Here is a 25,578-nt window from a genome sequence, read left to right on the forward strand (position 1 = left end):
CACCCGCAAGGAACTGTACAGGCCCTCCCAAGGCCGGGAGACCCGGGACAATAGGGCATGAGCACAATCGCAAATAAACATCTGGACTCTGCAGACGAATAAATGCCAAAAATATGTGGAAGCGAAAATGTGCTGCAACCTCCGGGGGGAACATGCCGCCCTGCAAGGAGGGATAAACATAATCTGGGTTATCCGCATGTGTAGTAGGAGGGAGCAGTAGGGAACTCGCCTCTCAGAGGACAGGGCCCCCAGAGGCGGATGGCTCAGCAGTCCCTTGATTCCCAGAGCCATACCGAACATAACTGATTGACATGTGTAAATAAGGCCAAACCAGATTCTTTACAGGACACTGAATTTGAAGTTTGAACAGTCTCAGCATCAGAATCCTCCATAACTGGATAGAGAATATGCAAATATGGACTATAAGAAAAACAAAATCTAAATTGCACTTGACACCCACAATGGCTGGGGCACTCATCACCTCCTATGAACCAGATCCCTGCTGACCAGAATTTCTCTGTCGCCACACGGTCAGGAATGCGGAAATGGAAGACCAGAACGTAATAACGCCCAGTCACAAGGTGAACCGTACAGTCCAAAAAAGTGTGCCAAACCATAAGGTTGCATCACTTCCAAAGGCCTTTATGTTCCAAGCCACGAGCTAAGTTAACACTACAGATAAACAGATTGAATTACATAAACATGATTAAACACCCCCCCCCCCCCCTTGTTCAATAATCCCCCTCAGGAGATAATAACCCTTAATTCCAAGATACAAAAGGAATCCCACTAAGAGCCTATAGTCTAGTAAATCCCACAAGGTGGGCACCTCACCGGAAACATTTGTATGACAGCACATTCATGAAGAAGTAAAATGAAACGATCTTACCGGAATCTATGCCGTGGAAACAGGAACAGGAACACGGCCCTTCAAGTGTGACAGATAGTAGCATCGCCTCAGCCATGGACTTGAGAGAAGAAAGCAGGCAGCGAAGCGAAGTTCGGCAACGCTGATCGCTTTTGGAGCTGTTAAAATGAGTCGGGATGGTTTTGCAGAAAGACTCTTCCTGCATCTCCGGACTCATCCAGGCCCTTTCATCCAGGCCCTCACTGAGACACTGACAGGATTACTTAAAACTCCCGTCCCATGTCTAAGAGTACTACCCTCCATAAGAGACAAAAAACAAACTTCTGACACTTCTCTGCCAAACTCCTGGGACGAAAGGTAAAGAATGACTGGGGGATGAGGGAAGTTGGAGGAGAATTTAAGCCTTTGGCTAGGGTGTCTCTGCCTCCTCCTGGCCAGGTTCTTAATTCCCAAAAGTAATAAATGCAGCTGTGGACTCTCTCCATTTAAGAAGAAATTTTTATTTTTTCATGTACAAGATAGTGACACTGCTGTATATTCCCAGAGCCATCAAAAAAAGATACTTGTAAACTTATATTGCCAAACACCTTTACACTCCGTGAACAAGAACTTGCTAAGCTCAAAACATGTCTGCAACTGTAGACTTTGTTCACTGAAGGTGCTTTTTTAATTTTATTTAAATGGTTTTATTGAGGTTTTAAAAATGTACAACAACAAATATACATTCAGCTCCAAAAATGCATGGTACAAAAAAAAAAAAAAAGACATTTATGCTTACCTGATAAATGTATTTATTTCTTGACACGGTGAGTGCACGGATCATCATCAATTACTGTTGGGAATATCACTGCTGGCCAGCAGGAGGAGGCAAAGAGCACCACAGCAAAGCTGTTAAAGGGACACTGAACCCAAATTTTTTCTTTTGTAATTCAGAAAGAGCATGCAATTTTAAGCAACTTTCTAATTTACTCCTATTATCATTTTTTCTTCGTTCTCTTGCTATCATTATTTGAAAAAGAAGGCATCTAAGATTCTTTTTGGTTTCAGTACTCTGGACAGCACTTTTTTATTGGTGGATGAATATATCCACCAATCAGCAAGGACAACCCAGGTTGTTCACCAAAAATGGGCCGGCATCTAAACTTACATTCTTGCATTTCAAATAAAGATACCAAGAGAATGAACAAAATTTGATAATAGGAGTAAATTAGAAAGTTGCTTAAAATTTCATGCTCAATCTGAATCATGGAAGAATTTTTTTGGGTACAGTGTCCCTTTAAGTATCACTTCCCTTCCCACAACCCCCAGTCATTCGACCGAAGGAAAAGGAGAGAAAGGAAACAACACAAGGTACAGAGGTGCCTGAGGTTTATATAACAAAAAACTGTCTCAATAACAGGGCGGGCCATGGACTCACTGTGTCAAGAAATAAATACATTTATCAGGTAAGCATAAATTTTGTTTTCTTTCTAATGACACGGTGACTCCACGAATCATCATCAATTACTGTTGGGAATCAATACCCAAGCTAGAGTACACAGATAATAAGGGAGGGGCAAGACAGGCAACCTAAACAGAAGGCACCACAGCTTGAACAACCTTTCTCCCAAAAGAAGCCTCAGCCGACGTAAAAGAAACAAAATTGATAGAATTTGGAAAAAGTATGCAAAAATGACTAAGTTGCAGCCGTGCAATCCTGATCCACAGAAGCTTTATTTTTTAAATGAAGAAGAAACAGCTTTCGTGGATTGAGCTGTGATTCTCTCAGGAGGCTGCTATCCAGCAATCTCATAGGCCAAACGAATAATACTTCTCAACCAGAGAAAGGAGAAGTGGCAGAAGCCTACTAACCCTCACATTTAAATTAAAGGTCTGAGAAGCATTCTGTGCTTACTAATCTGTTTACTTGTGTGTTGAGCCACAGCCAGTTCTAGTCTGGAAAAACAAAGCGGAAGACTGACGAAAAGGCCTTTGAAGCTTGCAAAACAACTTAAGAGCACGCACAATGTCCCAGTCGTGAAATAAATATTCCGTATGAGGAGGAGGATTAGGACATAGAGATGGAACAACAAATTCCAGATAATATACCTGTCTGAAACAACCTTAGGAAGAAAACCAAACTTGGTACAGGGAACTGTGTTATCTGTTGCATATAAGATAAGGAGAATCACACAGCAGAACCGAGAGTTCAGAGACTCTTCGAGCAGAAAGAATTCCCAGAAATAACTTAATATGAATGGAATGCATAGGCTCAAACAGAGCCCGTTGTAAAATCTTAAGAACAAAGTTAAGACTCCAAGGTGGAACAACAGACTTAACACAGACCTGATACTAACCAGAGACTCTTCCTGCATCTCCGGACTCATCCAGGCCCTTTCATCCAGGCCCTCACTGAGACACTGACAGGATTACTTAAAACTCCCGTCCCATGTCTAAGAGTACTACCCTCCATAAGAGACAAAAAACAAACTTCTGACACTTCTCTGCCAAACTCCTGGGACGAAAGGTAAAGAATGACTGGGGGATGAGGGAAGTTGGAGGAGAATTTAAGCCTTTGGCTAGGGTGTCTCTGCCTCCTCCTGGCCAGGTTCTTAATTCCCAAAAGTAATAAATGCAGCTGTGGACTCTCTCCATTTAAGAAGAAATTTTTATTTTTTCATGTACAAGATAGTGACACTGCTGTATATTCCCAGAGCCATCAAAAAAAGATACTTGTAAACTTATATTGCCAAACACCTTTACACTCCGTGAACAAGAACTTGCTAAGCTCAAAACATGTCTGCAACTGTAGACTTTGTTCACCGAAGGTGCTTTTTTAATTTTATTTAAATGGTTTTATTGAGGTTTTAAGAATGTACAACAACAAATATACATTCAGCTCCAAAAATGCATGGTACAAAAAAAAAAAAAAGACATTTATGCTTACCTGATAAATGTATTTATTTCTTGACACGGTGAGTGCACGGATCATCATCAATTACTGTTGGGAATATCACTGCTGGCCAGCAGGAGGAGGCAAAGAGCACCACAGCAAAGCTGTTAAGTATCACTTCCCTTCCCACAACCCCCAGTCATTCGACCGAAGGAAAAGGAGAGAAAGGAAACAACACAAGGTACAGAGGTGCCTGAGGTTTATATAACAAAAAACATAATTTATGCTTACCTGATAAATTCCTTTCTTCTGTAGTGTGATCAGTCCACGGGTCATCATTACTTCTGGGATATTAACTCCTCCCCAACAGGAAGTGCAAGAGGATTCACCCAGCAGAGCTGCATATAGCTCCTCCCCTCTACGTCACTCCCAGTCATTCGACCAAGGACCAACGAGAAAGGAAAAGCCAAGGGTGAAGTGGTGACTGGAGTATAAATTAAAAAATATTTACCTGCCTTAAAACAGGGCGGGCCGTGGACTGATCACACTACAGAAGAAAGGAATTTATCAGGTAAGCATAAATTATGTTTTCTTCTGTTAAGTGTGATCAGTCCACGGGTCATCATTACTTCTGGGATACCAATACCAAAGCAAAAGTACACGGATGACGGGAGGGATAGGCAGGCTCTTTATACAGAAGGAACCACTGCCTGAAGAACCTTTCTCCCAAAAATAGCCTCCGATGAAGCAAAAGTGTCAAATTTGTAAAATTTGGAAAAAGTATGAAGCGAAGACCAAGTTGCAGCCTTGCAAATCTGTTCAACAGAGGCCTCATTCTTAAAGGCCCAAGTAGAAGCCACAGCTCTAGTGGAATGAGATTAATCCTTTCAGGAGGCTGCTGTCCAGCAGTCTCATAAGCTAAACGAATTATGCTACGAAGCCAAAAAGAGAGAGAGGTAGCAGAAGCTTTTTGACCTCTCCTCTGCCCAGAGTAAACGACAAACAGAGAAGACGTTTGTCGAAATTCCTTAGTTGCCTGTAAGTAAAACTTTAGAGCACGGACTACATCCAGGTTGTGCAGTAGACGTTCCTTCTTCGAAGAAGGATTTGGGCATAAAGAAGGAACAACAATCTCTTGATTGATATTCCTGTTAGTAACTACCTTAGGTAAGAATCCAGGTTTAGTACGCAGAACTACCTTATCCGAATGAAAAATCAAATAAGGAGAATCACAATGTAAGGCTGATAACTCAGAGACTCTTCGAGCCGAGGAAATAGCCATTAAAAATAGAACTTTCCAAGATAACAACTTTATATCAATGGAATGAAGGGGTTCAAACGGAACGCCCTGTAAAACATTAAGAACAAGGTTTAAACTCCATGGTGGAGCAACCGTTTTAAACACAGGCTTAATCCTGGCCAAAGCCTGACGAAAAGCCTGGACGTCAGGAACTTCTGACAGACGTTTGTGTAACAGAATGGACAGAGCTGAGATCTGTCCCTTTAATGAACTAGCGGATAAACCCTTTTCTAAACCTTCTTGTAGAAAAGACAATATCCTAGGAATCCTAACCTTACTCCAAGAGTAACCTTTGGATTCACACCAATATAGGTATTTACGCCATATCTTATGGTAAATCTTTCTGGTAACAGGTTTCCTAGCCTGTATTAAGGTATCAATAACTGACTCAGAAAACCCACGTCTTGATAAAATCAAGCGTTCAATTTCCAAGCAGTCAGCTTCAGAGAAGTTAGACTTTGATGTTTGAAGGGACCCTGTATCAGAAGGTCCTGTTTCAGAGGTAGAGACCAAGGTGGACAGGATGACATGTCCACCAGATCTGCATACCAAGTCCTGCGTGGCCACACCGGTGCTATTAGAATCACTGATGCTCTCTCTTGTTTGATTCTGGCAATCAATCGAGGAAGCATCGGGAAGGGTGGAAACACGTAAGCCATCCTGAAATCCCAAGGTGCTGTCAGGGCATCTATCAGGACTGCTTCTGGATCCCTGGATCTGGACCCATAACGAGGAAGCTTGGCGTTCTGTCGAGACGCCATGAGATCTATCTCTGGTTTGCCCCAACGTCGAAGTATTTGGGCAAAGACCTCCGGATGAAGTTCCCACTCCCCCGGATGAAAAGTCTGACGACTTAAGAAATCCACCTCCCAGTTCTCCACTCCCGGGATGTGGATTGCTGACAGGTGGCAAGAGTGAGACTCTGCCCAGCGAATTATCTTTGATACTTCCATCATAGCTAGGGAGCTTCGTGTCCCTCCCTGATGGTTGATGTAAGCTACAGTCGTGATGTTGTCCGACTGAAACCTGATGAAACTCCGCGTTGTCAACTGGGGCCAAGCCAGGAGGGCATTGAGAACTGCTCTCAATTCCAGAATGTTTATTGGCAGGAGACTCTCCTCCTGACTCCATTGTCCCTGAGCCTTCAGAGAATTCCAGACGGCACCCCAACCTAGAAGGCTGGCGTCTGTTGTTACAATTGTCCAGTCTGGTCTGCTGAATGGCATCCCCCTGGACAGATGTGGCCGAGAAAGTCACCAAAGAAGAGAATTTCTGGTCTCTTGATCCAGATTCAGAGAAGGGGATAAGTCTGAGTAATCCCCATTCCACTGACTTAGCATGCACAGTTGCAGTGGTCTGAGGTGTAGGCGTGCAAAGGGTACTATGTCCATTGCCGCTACCATTAAGCCGATTACCTCCATGCATTGAGCCACTAACGGGTGTTGAATGGAATGAAGGGTGCGGCAAGCACTTTAAAGTCTTGTTAACCTGTCCTCTGTCAGGTAAATCTTCATTTTTACAGAATCTATAAGAGTCCCCAGGAAGGGAACTCTTGTGAGTGGAACGAGTGAACTTTTCTTTTCGTTCACCTTCCATCCATGTGACCTTAGAAATGCCAGTACTAACTCTGTATGAGACTTGGCAGTTTGAAAGCTTGAAGCTTGAATCAGAATGTCGTCTAGGTATGGAGCTACCGAGATTCCCCGCGGTCTTAGTACCGCCAGAAGAGCACCCAGAACCTTTGTGAAGATTCTTGGAGCTGTAGCCAATCCGAATGGAAGAGCTACAAACTGGTAATGCCTGTCTAGGAAGGCAAACCTTAGGTACCGGTAATGATCTTTGTGAATCGGTATGTGAAGGTAAGCATCTTTTAAATCTACAGTGGTCATGTACTGACCCTCTTGGATCATAGGTAAAATTGTCCGAATAGTCTCCATCTTGAACGATGGAACTCTTAGGAACTTGTTTAGGATCTTTAAGTCCAGGATTGATCTGAAAGTTCCCTCTTTTTTGGGAACCACAAACAGATTTGAGTAAAACCCCTGTCCCTGTTCCGATCGTGGAACTGGGTGGATTACCCCCATTAACAAGAGCTCTTGTACGCAGCGTAGAAACGCCTCTTTCTTTGTCTGGATTGTTGACAACCTTGACAGATGAAATCTCTCTCTTGGAGGAGAGTATTTGAAGTCCAGAAGGTATCCCTGAGATATTATTTCTAGCGCCCAGGGATCCTGGACATCTCTTGCCCAAGCCTGGGCGAAGAGAGAAAGCCTGCCCCCCACTAGATCCGATCCCGGATCGGGAACCCTCAATTCATGCCGTTTTAGGGGCAGCAGTAGGTTTCCTGGTCTGCTTGCCCTTGTTCCAGGACTGGTTAGGTTTCCAGCCTTGTCTGTAGCGAGCAACAGCTCCTTCCTGTTTAGTCTTAGTTTTGGCTTTGTCCTGAGGCAGGGCATGGCCTTTACCTCCTGTAATGTCAGCGATAATCTCTTTCAACCCGGGCCCGAATAAGGTCTGCCCTTTGAAAGGTATATTAAGCAATTTAGACTTAGAAGTAACATCAGCTGACCAGGATTTTAGCCACAGCGCCCTGCGTGCCTGAATGGTGAATCCTGAATTCTTCGCCGTAAGTTTAGTTAGATGTACTACGGCCTCCGAAATGAATGAATTAGCTAGTTTAAGGACTCTAAGCCTGTCCGTAATGTCGTCCAGAGTAGCTGAACTAATGTTCTCTTCCAGAGACTCAATCCAGAACGCCGCTGCAGCCGTGATCGGCGCAATGCATGCAAGGGGTTGCAATATAAAACCTTGTTGAACAAACATTTTCTTAAGGTAACCCTCTAATTTTTTATCCATTGGATCTGAAAAAGCACAGCTATCCTCCACCGGGATAGTGGTACGCTTAGCTAAAGTAGAAACTGCTCCCTCTACCTTAGGGACCGCTTGCCATAAGTCCCGTGTGGTGGCGTCTATTGGAAACATTTTTCTAAATATCGGAGGGGGTGAGAACGGCACACCGGGTCTATCCCACTCCTTAGAAACAATTTCAGTAATTCTCTTAGGTATAGGAAAAACCTCAGTACTCGTCGGTACCGCAAAATATTTATCCAACCTACACATTTTCTCTGGTATTGCAACTGTGTTACAATCATTCAGAGCCGCTAACACCTCCCCTAGTAATACACGGAGGTTTTCCAGTTTAAATTTAAAATTTGAAATATCTGAATCCAGTCTGTTTGGATCAGAACCGTCACCCACAGAATGAAGTTCTCCGTCCTCATGTTCTGCAACCTGTGACGCAGTATCTGACATGGCCCTAATATTATCAGCGCACTCTGTTCTCACCCCAGAGTGATCACGCTTACCTCTTAGTTCTGGTAATTTAGCCAAAACTTCAGTCATAACAGAAGCCATATCCTGTAATGTGATTTGTAATGGCCGGCCAGATGTACTCGGCGCTACAATATCACGCACCTCCCGAGCGGGAGATGCAGGTACTGGCACGTGAGGCGAGTTAGTCGGCATAACTCTCCCCTCGTTGTTTGGTGAAATTTGTTCAATTTGTACAGATTGACTTTTATTTAAAGTAGCATCAATACAGTTAGTACATACATTTCTATTGGGCTCCACTTTGGCATTGCAACAAATGACACAGGTATCTTCCTCTGAATCAGACATGTTTAACACACTAGCAAATAAACTTGCAACTTAGAATACAATTCAATTAGAATAATATTAAAAACGTACTGTGCCTTTAAGAAGCACAGAAAATCTATGACAGTTGAAAATTAATAAATTGAAACAGTTATAGCCTCAATCCTTGTAAACAACACAACTTTAGCAAAGGTTTAATCCCAATAGCAAAGATAACAAATTCTGAAAGCAGGAAACAATTACAGAATAAACGTTTTTTATCATAGTCAACTATAATTCTCACAGCTCTGCTGAGAGAAATTACCTCCCTCAAAATAAGTTTGAAGACCCCTGAGTTCTGTAGAGATGAACCGGATCATGCAGGAAATACAATGAGCTGCTGACTGAAATAACTGAAGCATAGAAAAGGCGCCAAAAAACGGCCCTTCCCCCTCACACACAGCAGTGAGAGAGAACAGAAACTGTCAGAAAAAGATTAAGCAACTGCCAAGTGGAAAAATGGTGCCCAAACATTTATTCACTCAGTACCTCAGCAAATGAAAACGATTTTACATTCCAGCAAAAACGTTAAACATAATTTCTAGTTATTAAACAGCTTAATGTACTTCTTACAGTGTAATTCTAGTGAAGTACCATTCCCCAGAATACTGAAGTGTAAAGTATACATACATGACATTATATCGGTATGGCAGGATTTTCTCATCAATTCCATTGTCAGAAAATAAAAACTGCTACATACCTCTATGCAGATTCATCTGCCCGCTGTCCCCTGATCTGAAGTTTACCTCTCCTCAGATGGCCGAGAAACAGCAATATGATCTTAACTACTCCGGCTAAAATCATAACAAAAACTCTGGTAGATTCTTCTTCAAACTCTGCCAGAGAGATAATAACACACTCCGGTGCTATTTTAAAATAACAAACTTTTGATTGAAGATATAAAACTAAGTATAATCACCATAGCCCTCTCACACCTCCTATCTAGTCGTTGGGTGCAAGAGAATGACTGGGAGTGACGTAGAGGGGAGGAGCTATATGCAGCTCTGCTGGGTGAATCCTCTTGCACTTCCTGTTGGGGAGGAGTTAATATCCCAGAAGTAATGATGACCCGTGGACTGATCACACTTAACAGAAGAAAACTGTCTCAATAACAGGGCGGGCCATGGACTCACTGTGTCAAGAAATAAATACATTTATCAGGTAAGCATAAATTTTGTTTTCTTTCTAATGACACGGTGACTCCACGAATCATCATCAATTACTGTTGGGAATCAATACCCAAGCTAGAGTACACAGATAATAAGGGAGGGGCAAGACAGGCAACCTAAACAGAAGGCACCACAGCTTGAACAACCTTTCTCCCAAAAGAAGCCTCAGCCGACGTAAAAGAAACAAAATTGATAGAATTTGGAAAAAGTATGCAAAAATGACTAAGTTGCAGCCGTGCAATCCTGATCCACAGAAGCTTTATTTTTGAAATGAAGAAGAAACAGCTTTCGTGGATTGAGCTGTGATTCTCTCAGGAGGCTGCTATCCAGCAATCTCATAGGCCAAACGAATAATACTTCTCAACCAGAGAAAGGAGAAGTGGCAGAAGCCTACTAACCCTCACATTTAAATTAAAGGTCTGAGAAGCATTCTGTGCTTACTAATCTGTTTACTTGTGTGTTGAGCCACAGCCAGTTCTAGTCTGGAAAAACAAAGCGGAAGACTGACGAAAAGGCCTTTGAAGCTTGCAAAACAACTTAAGAGCACGCACAATGTCCCAGTCGTGAAATAAATATTCCGTATGAGAAGGAGGATTAGGACATAGAGATGGAACAACAAATTCCAGATAATATACCTGTCTGAAACAACCTTAGGAAGAAAACCAAACTTGGTACAGGGAACTGTGTTATCTGTTGCATATAAGATAAGGAGAATCACACAGCAGAACCGAGAGTTCAGAGACTCTTCGAGCAGAAAGAATTCCCAGAAATAACTTAATATGAATGGAATGCATAGGCTCAAACAGAGCCCGTTGTAAAATCTTAAGAACAAAGTTAAGACTCCAAGGTGGAACAACAGACTTAACACAGACCTGATACTAACCAGAGACTCTTCCTGCATCTCCGGACTCATCCAGGCCCTTTCATCCAGGCCCTCACTGAGACACTGACAGGATTACTTAAAACTCCCGTCCCATGTCTAAGAGTACAACCCTCCATAAGAGACAAAAAACAAACTTCTGACACTTCTCTGCCAAACTCCTGGGACGAAAGGTAAAGAATGACTGGGGGATGAGGGAAGTTGGAGGAGAATTTAAGCCTTTGGCTAGGGTGTCTCTGCCTCCTCCTGGCCAGGTTCTTAATTCCCAAAAGTAATAAATGCAGCTGTGGACTCTCTCCATTTAAGAAGAAATTTTTATTTTTTCATGTACAAGATAGTGACACTGCTGTATATTCCCAGAGCCATCAAAAAAAGATACTTGTAAACTTATATTGCCAAACACCTTTACACTCCGTGAACAAGAACTTGCTAAGCTCAAAACATGTCTGCAACTGTAGACTTTGTTCACCGAAGGTGCTTTTTTAATTTTATTTAAATGGTTTTATTGAGGTTTTAAGAATGTACAACAACAAATATACATTCAGCTCCAAAAATGCATGGTACAAAAAAAAAAAAAAAAAACACATTTATGCTTACCTGATAAATGTATTTATTTCTTGACACGGTGAGTGCACGGATCATCATCAATTACTGTTGGGAATATCACTGCTGGCCAGCAGGAGGAGGCAAAGAGCACCACAGCAAAGCTGTTAAGTATCACTTCCCTTCCCACAACCCCCAGTCATTCGACCGAAGGAAAAGGAGAGAAAGGAAACAACACAAGGTACAGAGGTGCCTGAGGTTTATATAACAAAAAACTGTCTCAATAACAGGGCGGGCCATGGACTCACTGTGTCAAGAAATAAATACATTTATCAGGTAAGCATAAATTTTGTTTTCTTTCTAATGACACGGTGACTCCACGAATCATCATCAATTACTGTTGGGAATCAATACCCAAGCTAGAGTACACAGATAATAAGGGAGGGGCAAGACAGGCAACCTAAACAGAAGGCACCACAGCTTGAACAACCTTTCTCCCAAAAGAAGCCTCAGCCGACGTAAAAGAAACAAAATTGATAGAATTTGGAAAAAGTATGCAAAAATGACTAAGTTGCAGCCGTGCAATCCTGATCCACAGAAGCTTTATTTTTGAAATGAAGAAGAAACAGCTTTCGTGGATTGAGCTGTGATTCTCTCAGGAGGCTGCTATCCAGCAATCTCATAGGCCAAACGAATAATACTTCTCAACCAGAGAAAGGAGAAGTGGCAGAAGCCTACTAACCCTCACATTTAAATTAAAGGTCTGAGAAGCATTCTGTGCTTACTACTCTGTTTACTTGTGTGTTGAGCCACAGCCAGTTCTAGTCTGGAAAAACAAAGCGGAAGACTGACGAAAAGGCCTTTGTGCGTGCTCTTAAGTTGTTTTGCAAGCTTCAATGTCCCAGTCGTGAAATAAATATTCCGTATGAGAAGGAGGATTAGGACATAGAGATGGAACAACAAATTCCAGATAATATACCTGTCTGAAACAACCTTAGGAAGAAAACCAAACTTGGTACAGGGAACTGTGTTATCTGTTGAATATAAGATAAGGAGAATCACACAGCAGAACCGAGAGTTCAGAGACTCTTCGAGCAGAAAGAATTCCCAGAAATAACTTAATATGAATGGAATGCATAGGCTCAAACAGAGCCCGTTGTAAAATCTTAAGAACAAAGTTAAGACTCCAAGGTGGAACAACAGACTTAACACAGACCTGATACTAACCAGGGTCGGACAAGAGATTTCACACCTGGCACGTTCGCCAGACGCTTAGCAAAATTAAAGATAGGCTTGCGAAAACAAAAGAAGGTGCAAGTAGCTGTAGCTGGCTTCAAACTGTGGCTATCCTCTGGCTAGACAGTTAAGATGACCATCAGGTTACCACAACTGGTTTGAAGAAAATCAAACCCTTCATGGAAATTGACTAACAAACCCTTCTCCAGACCTTCTTGTAGAAGGATAAAATTTCTAGGATCCAGACTATACCTCAAAAGGAACTTGGATTTTCCACAAATAGATATGTACGCCATAACCTATGGAAATCTCTTCTGAGTCATGATCTAAATGACCAACGAAGAAAAAAAAAACTGCGTTAAGGCAAAACTAAATGTCTAATCTCCAAGCTGCAGCAACGAAATTAAGATGAAGGAAGGATTCTGGATCAGAAAGTCCTTCCTCAGAGGCAGACTCTAAAGAGGAGAGACTGCATTTTCAGTATTCGTGAAAGGAGAATAAAAGAAAACACCAGGGCATCTAACAGGGCGGTCAACGTATCACTTGACCATGAACCGAACTAGGAACTCTGACAATCAAAATGAGCCAATTCCAGAGCTTCCCCAATCAAAGGGTCTACCTAGAGAACACCCCTGGATTGGAAAACACTACTGAGATGAAACATCTGACTGATCATAATTCCAATTCCTGAGGAACTGGTTGTATACTACGCGTGTCTCTCCTACACGCTTCCGGGAAGTGGAGAGCGAGATTTCAAGCCTCTGATGGCAAGGCCTCAGAGTTGTTGGTGTAGTTCCAGTCGTACAATATCATATCAATGGTTTATCTCAACCATTAGGAAGGAACTCATTGTTATTTTACCATATAAAATACAGATAGGGGGCGCCCTTGTTATATAGAATAATAAATACAATCGAAAATCAAACTAAATAAATGGAAATAAATGGGTTAGAATCAGTGACAGTAATGATAAATAACACCGTATTAATAGACATACAATATTGACAGATGTTTTTAAATGAGTTAACAATAATATATCATAAAGTAGACTCAGTGAGCAAATATGTACTACCAACATACGATGAAAATAAAAGTACAAAAATGTCCATAAGTAGCTTATGGGTAATATTGAAGTGGGTGAGTGGAATAGGTACAAAAGGCAGCTGTAGAGGATCAAGGCCGCGATCCAGGATCAGTGATCTGTAGTGAATAGAGAAGGACAGAAGCACCACATGGCCCAATATTGCAGGATATAATCAATAAGTATAGATAATGATTTCACTCACATGTAATGTAACACCCCTAATGGTGTAGAAAGAGCAGTCTGGGATCAAAGACAGTCACCCAGAAGACTGGCCTCCGGACAAAGAGCTGTGATCTGTAGAGGACAATATAAAGCACAAAAAGGTGCCTATATGGCCTAGTACTGTAAATACACAGTAGATAAGAGTGTATGATATTCACTCACATTTGGTGGGGTACGTCCCTTGGTGCTGCAGAGGCAAGCTGGGATCAATATGGTCACCCAGTAGACTTATTCTCCAGCAATTCAGGAACTCTGTCGTCCAAAGGCGAATCAGGAGTGTAGATAATAAATAAACAGGCAGCAAGTGGTAAGTGATAACTTTATTTAAAAAATTAAAATAGTTAGCAACGTGTTTCTCAGCCAACCAGTGGCTGTTTCATCAGGCTTAATGTCCCCTGACAAGAGGACGACAGACAGAATGTCCTCCCCCTGGCAAGAGGATGACAGAAAGCCAGAGTACGCATCCGCCCACCAAACCAGCCCCGCCTCCAGCATGTTAAAAGAACAACAAGTTCCTTCCTAATGGTTGAGATAACCATTGATATGATATTGTCCGACTGGAACTACACCCAGCCATCAGAGGCTTGAAATCTCGCTCTCCACTCCCCGATGTTAAAGGGAAGAGCAGACTCTTAACTAAACCCAGGCTGCTTATCAGACAGCAGGTTGATGCCCATGGTCACCTTACCTAGGGATGTCTTCCTGAAGCACACGCCCTGAGACAGAAAATCATGAAAAACCACTACAGGAAGGAGACTATAGTCGAACAAAACAAAATCCATTCTCTGAGATAGATCCGAGAGATGTTCCTATTTGGAAACAACCAAGGGAAAATAATCCCACTTCAGCAAAGGAGCTTGCTATTGGCTGGACATAGGAATGCAGAGAGAGGAAAAGGAAAAATTCCTTAAAAATTTGACCACTATGAGACCTCATCCTCCGACGAACGCAGGTGGTCTCCCATCCACGTAATGACCAGACCTGGCCAACTTAAGCTTTCGAAGATCTGACGGAAGTGGGTTAAAAGCAAGTAGCCGCAGCTTGATTCAAACTCAAGGTCTTCAGCTTGCTAGACAGACAAGCTAACCACTAAGCCACATAGACCTGCTGCAGTAATAAAACAATGGTCCATTCATCACCCTTGTAGATGAAATAGGGGGATTCTATCACAGATTCAATCCCATCCATGGGAAACTCTGAATAGCGATTGTTCAAGGACAGAAGACACCTGAACCATATATTGTCCTGAAAAAACATCCTTAGACCCAAAATCCTTTTCAGAAACTTGAGAGGATTCCGTTCAAAGAAACTATAAATTCTAAGTTTGTTCTGAACAGGCCCTCATGACCAAGGAGAAAAGATACTATGTAAAAATCTAGAACCTGTTCCCATACTGGAAGTGGAATTAGCACTCCCCAATAGGTCCTTAACCTATTCAGGGAAAGTCTTACAACCAGCACTCGAAGGTGGATTTGAACCCTGGACCTTCTGCTTGTAATCCCAGTGAGCTAGCCACTAAGCCACAACAGAGCATCTCATCTTTCCCACCAAGGACAGGGGAAAATTATGGTCGAATATGCTAAAAGAAAACGCCAGAAGCGTAGATTAGAGGAAACCTAAAATATTAACTCTGCAACTGCATTACTATAAAGTCTAAGCTGTACCCCAAGGCCACAGGTAGGCTCCCTGCCCACCAAGATTTTGGTAAAAAAAAACAGCGGCTGGTACAGTCAGTCTAAGAGACAAGGCATTGTTCCAGCTTCTTAACCATAGATCCAAAAAGAGCTAGCTAACTCAACATGGATCAAAGTTCTCATAGCTAAAGTAGGAAGTCCTACTAAAGACATTGTGCATTATAAAGGAGACAGCGACAGGAGATTCCTTTAAAGGATGGAAAACAGGGAAAGGATATCCCCTACTTCTCCTATTCTGAGAAATTTCCCATAGCACATCAAGAACACTTCCTCAGGGAAGGAAATAGAACTGATAAAGTTTACAATCCTTCAAAGGTTGACGACAGGTGGGTCCGTATCGTCCAAGTAGCTAAAACCTCCTATAACTTTATAAGAGGTGTTGACGCATACATCTGAAGGATACTACTTCAGTATCAGATGAAGTAATTAAACTGTCCAAATCTGAGAATTTGCCTTCAGAAACTACCGGCAATCCCCCTCAGCTTAGAAGGTGAACCTGTGTAGCAGCATGTGGAGCAGAAAACCTATTATCTGAAACATTAAATGTCCTCTTGCATTCTTCCTGAAAACAAGGAGAAACAGACCAGCCGCAGATACTGCAGAGGATATCAGAGCTGTAATTCTGTATGCAAATACACTCCTACAGGAGACTAAGAGGAATCGAAGGGCACTACATGCGACTCCATAGAGGCTTGGGACAATAAGGAGAAACTGCGGCATCGCCTAGACAGTATCATCCTGAGAGACATAGGGCTCAGAAAAAGTTCCCTATAAAATTTTTATAAAAAAACTCTAAAATGTAGTTTAAGGCAGATGTGTCCGTAGGAGCAGCCAAACTCCGACCCAAAAAACATACCAAAAGAAAACAATAAAACTTGTCTTGTCACTTTAAAAAATAAAATGTCAAAGACTAAGCAGAATCTATATAAGAAGCTGCCTATGGTACAGAATAGTATGCTTATAGTACAAAGAAGCATATATAAACATATATACAAGCATACTATCTATACTATGCTTATAACAATTACTAAGGGTTCTCCTAAAAAACACAAAACTGTCACTTTAAGGGTCTTAAACAAAACTGTCCATAACATATGTAATGACATAAAGTACTGATATACTAAAAAACTGTCCCTTAAAGGGACATAATACTCATATGCTAAATCACTTGAAACTGATGCAGTATAACTGTAAAAAGCCGACAGGAAAATATCACCTGAGCATCTCTATGTAAAAAAGGAAGATATTTTACCTCACAATTTCCTCAGCTCACCAGAGTAAGTTCTGTGTAAAAAGTTATTCTCAGCTGCTCCCAGCTGCAGGTAAAAAAAAGAAATGAACAGCAGCCAATCAGCATCAGCAGTGCTGAGGTCATGAACTCTTACTGTGATCTCATGAGATTTGACTTAACTCTCATGAGATTTCATAGTAAGTTTCCTTTACCTGATTGGTGAAATAATATGAGAGTGCACAAAGCTCATCCTTTCAGTTGTCCCGGGACAGACATACTAATATGCTGCTTAGAAATCCTTTACAATGGGAGGTGGCTACTGAGGAACTTTTGAGGTAAAATATCTTTCTTTTTTACATAGAGATGTTCAGGTGATATTTTCTAATCAGCTTTTTACAGCTATGCTGCATCACTAAACATTTGGGTATTATGGCCCTTTAAGCGTTTAGGAGACAGAATTGAAAACTGCAGGATTCCTCAGATCTCTAAATCTGGTACTGAATCCCCTAGATAAAAGGAAACCTTAAAAACTATATGTTGATATGTATTACTGATGCGTAGTACACGCAGATAGAAATCCTCACTGCTCCGATCTCAGAGAATGGAGGCGGAGTCACGTGACCAGGAACCGAGCGCAGAAAAAATGGCGCTTCCACTACCTCTCTGAGGAGAAATAAAAGGCTAAAACAACATGACGCCTAAAATTCAAGAGAGAGCGACATACCCAGTTCAGAGAGAGAAAAAACGGCGTACCATAGTTTACTCCTCCTCTCAATGGACAGACTACCTAGCCACCACCGCTCCCCTAGGAAACGGAAGATACATGAGGGAGAGGCAAAACGGACTGCGAGTATGCAGTGCTTAATAAAGCCCGCGCTGCCAGCCGCTAAGGAAAAAACCTCCCACTAACTAGGCAATGTCATAAACATACATGTCATTCATTTTTACATAAAAATAAACAATTTAAGGGAAAAAACACCCAACACACTGATTAACCTCTTCAGTCACTGAAGGAGAAACAGACTGTCTCTCAAAGTCACTATAAGTGCCTGCATTCTGTCTAAAGATACCCAACTAGGGTAATATAATGTCCCAATCAGAGTTGCAGAATATATAAAGTGCACAATCTCCCAACTTTTAGAAGATAAAAGGCACTTACCTGCATTCTAGTCGTTCAGCAGTCAGGCGACTCACAAAGTTTGAGAGGATGCCGCTCCTCACAAAGACCTGTGTAAAAAGAAAGACAGAGTAAGCTTACTTGGGCTTTCTATACCAGGGCAGCAACATGTTAGGAAACGCAGCAAAGCCCACTTTACAAGTTCCTAACTGCTTTAAAGCCACCTTCAGCCCTGCTGAAGAGACTAACGTGGAGTACAGCTATACCAAGATGTGATGGGAGGCCAGAGCAAACTTGCCCAGACTTCAAAATAAAAAAAATCTAGACAGAAGAATCTTAATCAGGACACCTCAGTACTTCAACTCTTCCTTGTACTAGAGGCAAAGAGAATGACTGAGGGTTGTGGGAAGGGAAATGGTGCTCTTTGCCTCCTCCTGCTGGCCAGGAGTGATATTCCCAACAGTAAATGATGATGATCCGTGGACTCACTGTGTCATTAAAAATTAAAGACTGTTGCACTATTCACAAGTTGAACTTTACCAAGCACTAAATCATAAAGAAAAAAAAAGAAAATAAATCCTAAACTTCAAGTAATCTAAGATTCAATGATATTATCAATTAGTGAGCACTGAAACCATTTTTAATAAACTATATAAATTCCTCTTAAACTATCTAGAGCCACTCAGGGGCCCCTGGAAATGAGAATGGCACATTGGGGGAGGACAGCTAATGATAATGGTTACTTTTGGAACCTCTGAAATGTAAGTGTAGGAATAGAAAGGATAGCATTCAATAAAACTGCATGTACAGGAGGATATCTGAGTTATACAATGAGCCTTTTCATATAAATAGAGGCATAATAAGTTCTTCAGCGTTAGCTTATATAAACCATATCAGTATGTAGGTAGACCTGTTGGTAATGGTTATCTCAGAGCTATATGCTTCCTAGGAGAATACTAGCAAATATAGTCTAGGATATGGTAGGTGACAACTGCGTAGGGTGATCTATTTGATGAGAAAAACACTTGAAGTGTGTATGTCATGGATGTTGATTCCCTAATTTGCTCGCTATGGTCAATTTGAACATCTGCATTTTGTGTGGCTAAGATATGAGTAAAAGGGGCTGTGTTATAGAAGGGGTCCCGTTTGGGTTTCTGATTGGGAGTCTCCTTTTAACATCTAGGAAAGGGGGGACATACTGTATGTATTGGGAACTAGTGTCTGATGAATATATGTCTTTTGCTAAGAAGGTAACCTCTGCAGTGTGCAATTTAATATGTATGGCGGGCGTAAAGTGCATATACTCATATAAAGGTAAGCGTTTCAGCAGTATTATTTCAGGGCCTTCTATGCTCTTTCGAAGAGTTCCCATAAAACCTTCCTCTGGTTGAGGATAGAGGACTTCTGTATGTGCCACCCTCTTGGGGAGGTGCCACATATAGTCGATGTGGGTAAAGGGAGTAGGAGTATGACCCATAGGCAAAGAGGACCGGCAGGAAAGGGAGGAGAGGGGCTTAACAATAGGAGTAGGTGGTTTGTCCTGGGAATGACTTGTGTGAAACAGATACAATTATCTAGAGTCATGAATATAGTAAAGCTTGCAAAGTATTCCTTACAGGTGGGATTGCCAACTAATTCCAATGGTAATGAAATCCCATGAGTATAGATGAGTAGCTAATGGGATTGCATTGTGAACCAGAAACTGTGGCTTATAATAGAGCTACGTGTATGGCGAGGGAGCTATGCTACAATCTAATAGCTTGTGAAGATATAGATATATAAAAGTAGTCTGATATTTTAAAAAAAATATTTTTATTTTTTTAGGTACATCCAGAGTAACGAACTAGACATTATGTAGAGCAGTCGGATCCAAGCTAGCAGGACAGGTGGCTCTCATTAAGATGACCAACTGCTCGACTCAAAAAGAACCTTAGCCATATGTAGTCAACCCACTCCAATTCAATAAGGCAACACAAAGAGGATATTAAATACTGTTAATGTATGTGACTGGTCTTTGTCCTTTCGAGTGAATAGAAAGGGTCCTTCAGTCAGTGGAGCGTATGTGTCCAACATAGTGCAGGCCTATCTGTTGCTGTGACTGAGTTCTCCTTTTTAGCCCATGCCGGAGCGGTTCTTAGCTATTCTATACTGGTGTGTATCTGAGACCCTCCAGGTCGCCAACGGAGTATGCCTGCACAGAAGGATAAGCAGGTTTTTTCAAAGCGACCGGGGGGCAATATTTTCTCCACTCCGGCAAGATATTTTCCCCAAGTGAGTAAAGGTTGTTGGTAAGCTTCAAGGCCACGCCGCGGTAGCCGGCCACACTCCCGCAACCGAGGGCCGTATGTGTAAAGTAAATATACATTTACTTCACGCTGGGAGTCACTGTGTCAGCTGAAGCAAGTATACTAATCCGGGTAAGTTCCTCTGTAATGGCGATGTCTGTTTTTCAACTTGAGTAGGACCCAGTCTCCAGGTGCGGTGCTGGGGTATGATTTGTGTCCGGTAGTTCTGTTAAAGGCGCCATTGTGTCAGTCTCCTGGAGGGTGACATTTTCAACTTCTTCCTCTATGCAGCCATTTTTAATGACATCCCTGAGATCATTAAATCCCCTCTCTGCCTTATGCTTGAGTTCTGCCAGTAGGGTAAAGAGAGTTGCGTAGTATTCCTCCATCGTTGATCAGTAGTAGTGTTCCTGTTTTACTCAGGGAACCCGGGGGGGGGTTCACAGTAGATGGTTTAGGGAGGCCTCCTTCTGATATCACATGCAATACAGCTTTTGGAGTTTTAGACTATGCAAGCTTCATAGAATTGACTCAGATCGATATATTGATAGTTTGCAAAGGTAGATACAGGAGTCAATCAATATCGATGGCTGTCTGAAGTTCAGATATTAGGCTTATTACCAATATTTTGTAAGGAGCCTCTGAATCTGCGACCGATCATGGCCACTGCTCCTGAAGGTGCTTTTTAAAGGGACATTCAAGTCAAAACGAAACTTTCATGATTCAAATAGAGCAGCAATTTTAAACAATTTTCCAATTTGCTTCCATTAACAAAATGTGCACAGTATTTTTATATTTACACTTTTTGAGTCACCAGCTCCTACTGAGCATGTGCAAGAATTCACACAATATATACGTATATGCATTTGTGATTGGCTGATGGTTGTCACATGATAAAGGAGGAGTGGAAATAGACAAATGAAATTTGTCAGAAAAAAATCTGCTACTCATTTGAAGTTCAGACTAAGGGCTATTGCATTGTCTTTTTTATCATGTATTTGTTTATTATGCAAATCTACTGTATTTACTTGTCCTTTATGTGGGCTTTTACCATGTCACACTGTACATGTTTAATAAAAGACATTTATCAAGCCATTTGCATTACTTGCTTATATATATATATATATACACACACACACACATACAGTATGTATATATATATATATATATATATGTGTATATATATATATATATATATATATATATATACACACATACACACACACATATACATATGTAAAAAGAGGAAAGAGCAAATCAGCGCTAAGTGTATAGCCCCAAGGCCTAAAATATGAACCAGCTGCCTAATACCTGAAATATGGACAAAAGAAAGGTCCCCACCTAACAGTGTCCTATTTCTAATTATTAAAAAAGATGAGTGAGAAGGATGGTATCAAGGCGCACTATTCATGTGGAAGATTATATATCTATATAACAGAGGATATACAGTGTGGCTAAATCACACAATACTTGACAAGTCTAAAGCTTAAACAAATCAAAATCAGATCACATCAAAGTGAAAACGTGCACACCACAATCCTTAATGGATCAATGTCAATATATACTCTTTTCAGAGTGGTGTTTTTTTTCACAGTATATTTTCTTTTTCCAAGTACTAGAAATTAGTCAGTTAGTTCATAAAATCAGCAGTCCAAGTGTGAATCAAATACAAAAAACTGGGTTACCAAATGTTAAGCGTAGGATCTATTCATATGTTATCCATACACAAGTAAAAGTGCCCACTTACTAAAAGCAACCTCAATCCTATGAGGTAAGTATTGCGTCCCTTTAAGGAAATCTGTCCCGTAGCAATTCTAGAATCCGCTTCAATGCCACCTCAGTATGGTAGAAGTTCTCCTCCTTCCTTCCAGGTCTGTTCTGAAACCTCCTCTTAGCAGCACACAGTGTTGAATATAAAGAGAGGGAACACAAGAACAAACCAATAGTGCAACAATTTGAAAACCTCAATCCAAAATATCGGAGAGGCAAAGGAAAAAGGATGGTAAGAACGGTCATAAACAGCCCACAGACCACCTCCAAAGACCTACAACATCATCTTGCTGCAGATGGTGTCACTGTGCATCGTTCAACAATTCAGCGCACTTTGCACAATGAGAAGCTGTATGGGAGAGTGATGCGGAAGAAGCCTTTTCTGCACACAGGCCACAAACAGAGTTGCTTGAGGTATGCAAACATTTTGGAAGAAGGTGCTGTGGACTGATGAAACACAAAGATTGAGTTATTTGGTCATAACAAGGGGCGTTATGCATGGCGGCAAAAGAACACAGCGCTCCAAGACAAACACTTGCTACCCACAGTAAAACTTGGTAGATGTTCCATCACGCTGTGGGGCTGTGTGGCCAGTGCCGGTACTTGGAATCAAGTTGAGGGTCGCATGGATTCCACTCAATATCAGCAGATACTTGGGAATAATGTTGAGGAATCAGTCACAAAGTTGAAGTTACGCCGGGACTGGATATTTCAACAAGACAACGACCCAAAACACTGCTCAAAATCTACTCTGGCATTTATGCAGAGGAACAAGTACAATGTTCTGGAATGACCATCCTAGTCCCCAGGCCTGAATATCATTGAAAATCTGTGGGGTGATTTGAAGCAGGCTGTCCATGCTCGGCAACCATCAAACCTAACTGAACTGGAGATGTTTTGCAAGGAGGAAAGGTCCAAAATACCTTCCTCCAGAATCCAGACACTCATTACAGGCTATAGGAAGCGTCTAGAGGCTGTTATTTCTGCTAAAGGAGGCTCTACTAAATATTGATGCAATATTTCTGTTGGGGTGCCCAAATTTATGCACCTGTAATTTCGTTTTGATGCATATTGCACATTTTCTGTTAATCCAATAAACCTCATTTCACTACTGAAATATTACTGTGTCCTTCAGTTATTTGATAGATCAAAATGAAACTGCTGATCCAAACACCCAATTATTTATAAATGAAAATCATGGAAATTGTCAGGGGTGCCTAAACTTTTGCATACGACTGTATATATACACACACAGTATCCCACAAAAGTGAGTACACCCCTCACATTTTTGTAAATATTTTATTATATCTTATCATGACAACACTGAAGAAATGACACTTTGCTACAATGTAAAGTAGTGAGTGTACAGCCTGTTTAATATATAGGTATAGATATACACACACACACAAACATTTTTGCTTTTATTAGCATTAAATTTAAAGGGACACTGAACCAAAATTTTATATTTCATGATTCAGATAGATCATGCAATTTAAAGCAACTTTCTAATTTACTCCTATTATCAATTTTTCTTCATACTCTTGCAATCTTTATTTGAAAAGCAAGAATGTAAGTTTAGAAGCCGGCCCATTTTTGGTCCACAACCTGGGTTGTTCTTGCTGACTGGTGGAAAAATGCTGTCCAGGGTCTGAACCAAAAATTGGCTGGCTCCTTAGATGACTTATTTTTCAAATAAAAATAGCAAGAGAACAAAGAAAAATTTATAATAGGAGTATATTAGAAAGTTGCTTAAAATTGCATGCTCTATCTGAATCATGAAATAAACCATTTGGGTTTAGTATCCCTTTAACTTTGAGAGAGATGCCAGGCAAACAGTGGCACGTGACTGCTATGGTATCATCATGACAGCTGACACACAAAGCACTGCATGACTACAAAGGTCTCAGTAAAATGATGAGAGTCTTTAATGGGAATTCTGAGTCAGCAGCAGACACCATGGGGTGAAGTCAGTCAGGTAACAATCTGAAGCTTAAAAAGTGAAGAGTGCCATTTGATATAGAACAATAATAAAGCACACACATGTTATTCTTCTATATACAAATAACACAAAGTTTTGAGACCTAAAGACAGAAGTTCACTACCCACACTCTGGACTGTAAGATTACAAAAACTGCTCTTAGGGTACCTTGTGTTTGGATTTTCTCTTCTTCTTCGCTCTCTTTTTCTCTTTCTCCTTCCTCCGCTTTCTTTTCAGCTTACGGTAAGCTTTCTCATCATCAGTATCACTGTTGTGCTTCTCAGTTTTCTCTTGTGGGGCTGGGGCCTCAGGGACTTCGTGAGGTGGTTCCTCGCCTCCGTCGTCCTCAAGCTCCCCCTCTTCCAGCTCACCATCCTCCCTGTAGAAAGAAAAATAATGTGAATTTAGATGGGAGAGAAAATTAGCAATGCACCCCACAACAACAGTGTGATCAGATAGTGAACGATCAGCTCAAAGTACCATTACTTAGACATATCCCATTACATCCAGGGATTGACATAGGGATTTTAAAAAAAGTCAGACAAGAATATATACGTAGAGATTTAGGAAGTAGCCAACATTAAAATTCTATGAACCATAGCTCCCTGACTCCAGGATTTGTCAAGCCCTGACGACATTTATTGCTTTTTTGTTTCTTACACCATCTTATTTGTCGTATGAGCCTTCTGCAAGACTTTCATAGAACCACTCCCACCTCCAAGATAATATTTACTTCCAAAAGTGTTTTTTTTTTCCCCAGTTGTTAATCTGTTGGTTTAATGAATCTGTTGGCGCTCTACAAATAACCGATAATAATAATAAATGAAAACCAACAACTATAAATAAAACACAACAATTGAGATGAGGCAAATTAGGACATAAATAGCTAAGAACGCAGGAAGGGCCAAGCAATTTCAAGCTCCCTTTATTTATTTAGTGAGTATGCTTCATAAAACAACATTGGGCGTGAAAGTTAAAGAGGTTGCTAGTGAATCTACCCCTACTATTTAGAGATGTGACAGAGAAAATTACCTGGTACTAGATTAGTAAACCTGCATGTTTTCAGGTAATTTTGCACATTGTTGTATCCATCCAGCAGAGGTCTCTGCACACTGAGGAGTGCAAGCAGTCTCAAAACAGCAATTAGTATCATGTTTGTTATATTATTTCTGTTACCTGATCACAGTTCCTAACCTGGAGTTTCATAAAGGCTAAAACTTTTGTAGCTACAAGAAAATTCAGGACATACCACGGCTAATCAGCCATTGTTGGAAAAAGTTATTTTAGTTTTTATTGGGAAATCCTAATTTGCTAATACTTTTAGAATGCAATCAGGACAGTAGAGCAATCTTCCATTGCAAACAGCTAGTCAGTAGTGTTTTTACTAGCAAGTGTTATTAGAACATCCATGCAAAACAATATCTGGATTATTAGAAACTATATTTAATTAGCTACCATACCATTTAAGGAAACCTTCAGAGGTTTACGAATGTTTCAGTGGGGCTCGAGTGGAAAAGAAAATGGAAAGGCCATATTAATTTATTCCCTATCCTCCTACTTTGAAAATAAAGCACATCACCTTGTGGGAATAAATAAATTAGTGCATTAGTAGTCATTGGAACAAAAAACTTGCGCA

At 41.1% G+C, this 25,578-nt stretch overlaps 1 protein-coding gene across 1 annotated transcript in view; it reads right to left on the reverse strand.

The window, feature by feature from the left end:
* The window catches only part of ZC3H4 (zinc finger CCCH-type containing 4), a 123,246-nt gene that overhangs the window by 84,798 nt on the left and 12,870 nt on the right, over positions 1-25,578 (reverse strand). Inside the window, exon 2 of the mRNA XM_053721821.1 lies at positions 24,111-24,321. Within this exon, the coding sequence (XP_053577796.1) occupies positions 24,111-24,321 (211 nt within the window). The remainder of the gene's footprint in view (positions 1-24,110; positions 24,322-25,578) is intronic.

The sequence above is a fragment of the Bombina bombina genome, chromosome 7 (assembly GCF_027579735.1).
Source record: "Bombina bombina isolate aBomBom1 chromosome 7, aBomBom1.pri, whole genome shotgun sequence".
NCBI lineage: Eukaryota > Metazoa > Chordata > Amphibia > Anura > Bombinatoridae > Bombina > Bombina bombina.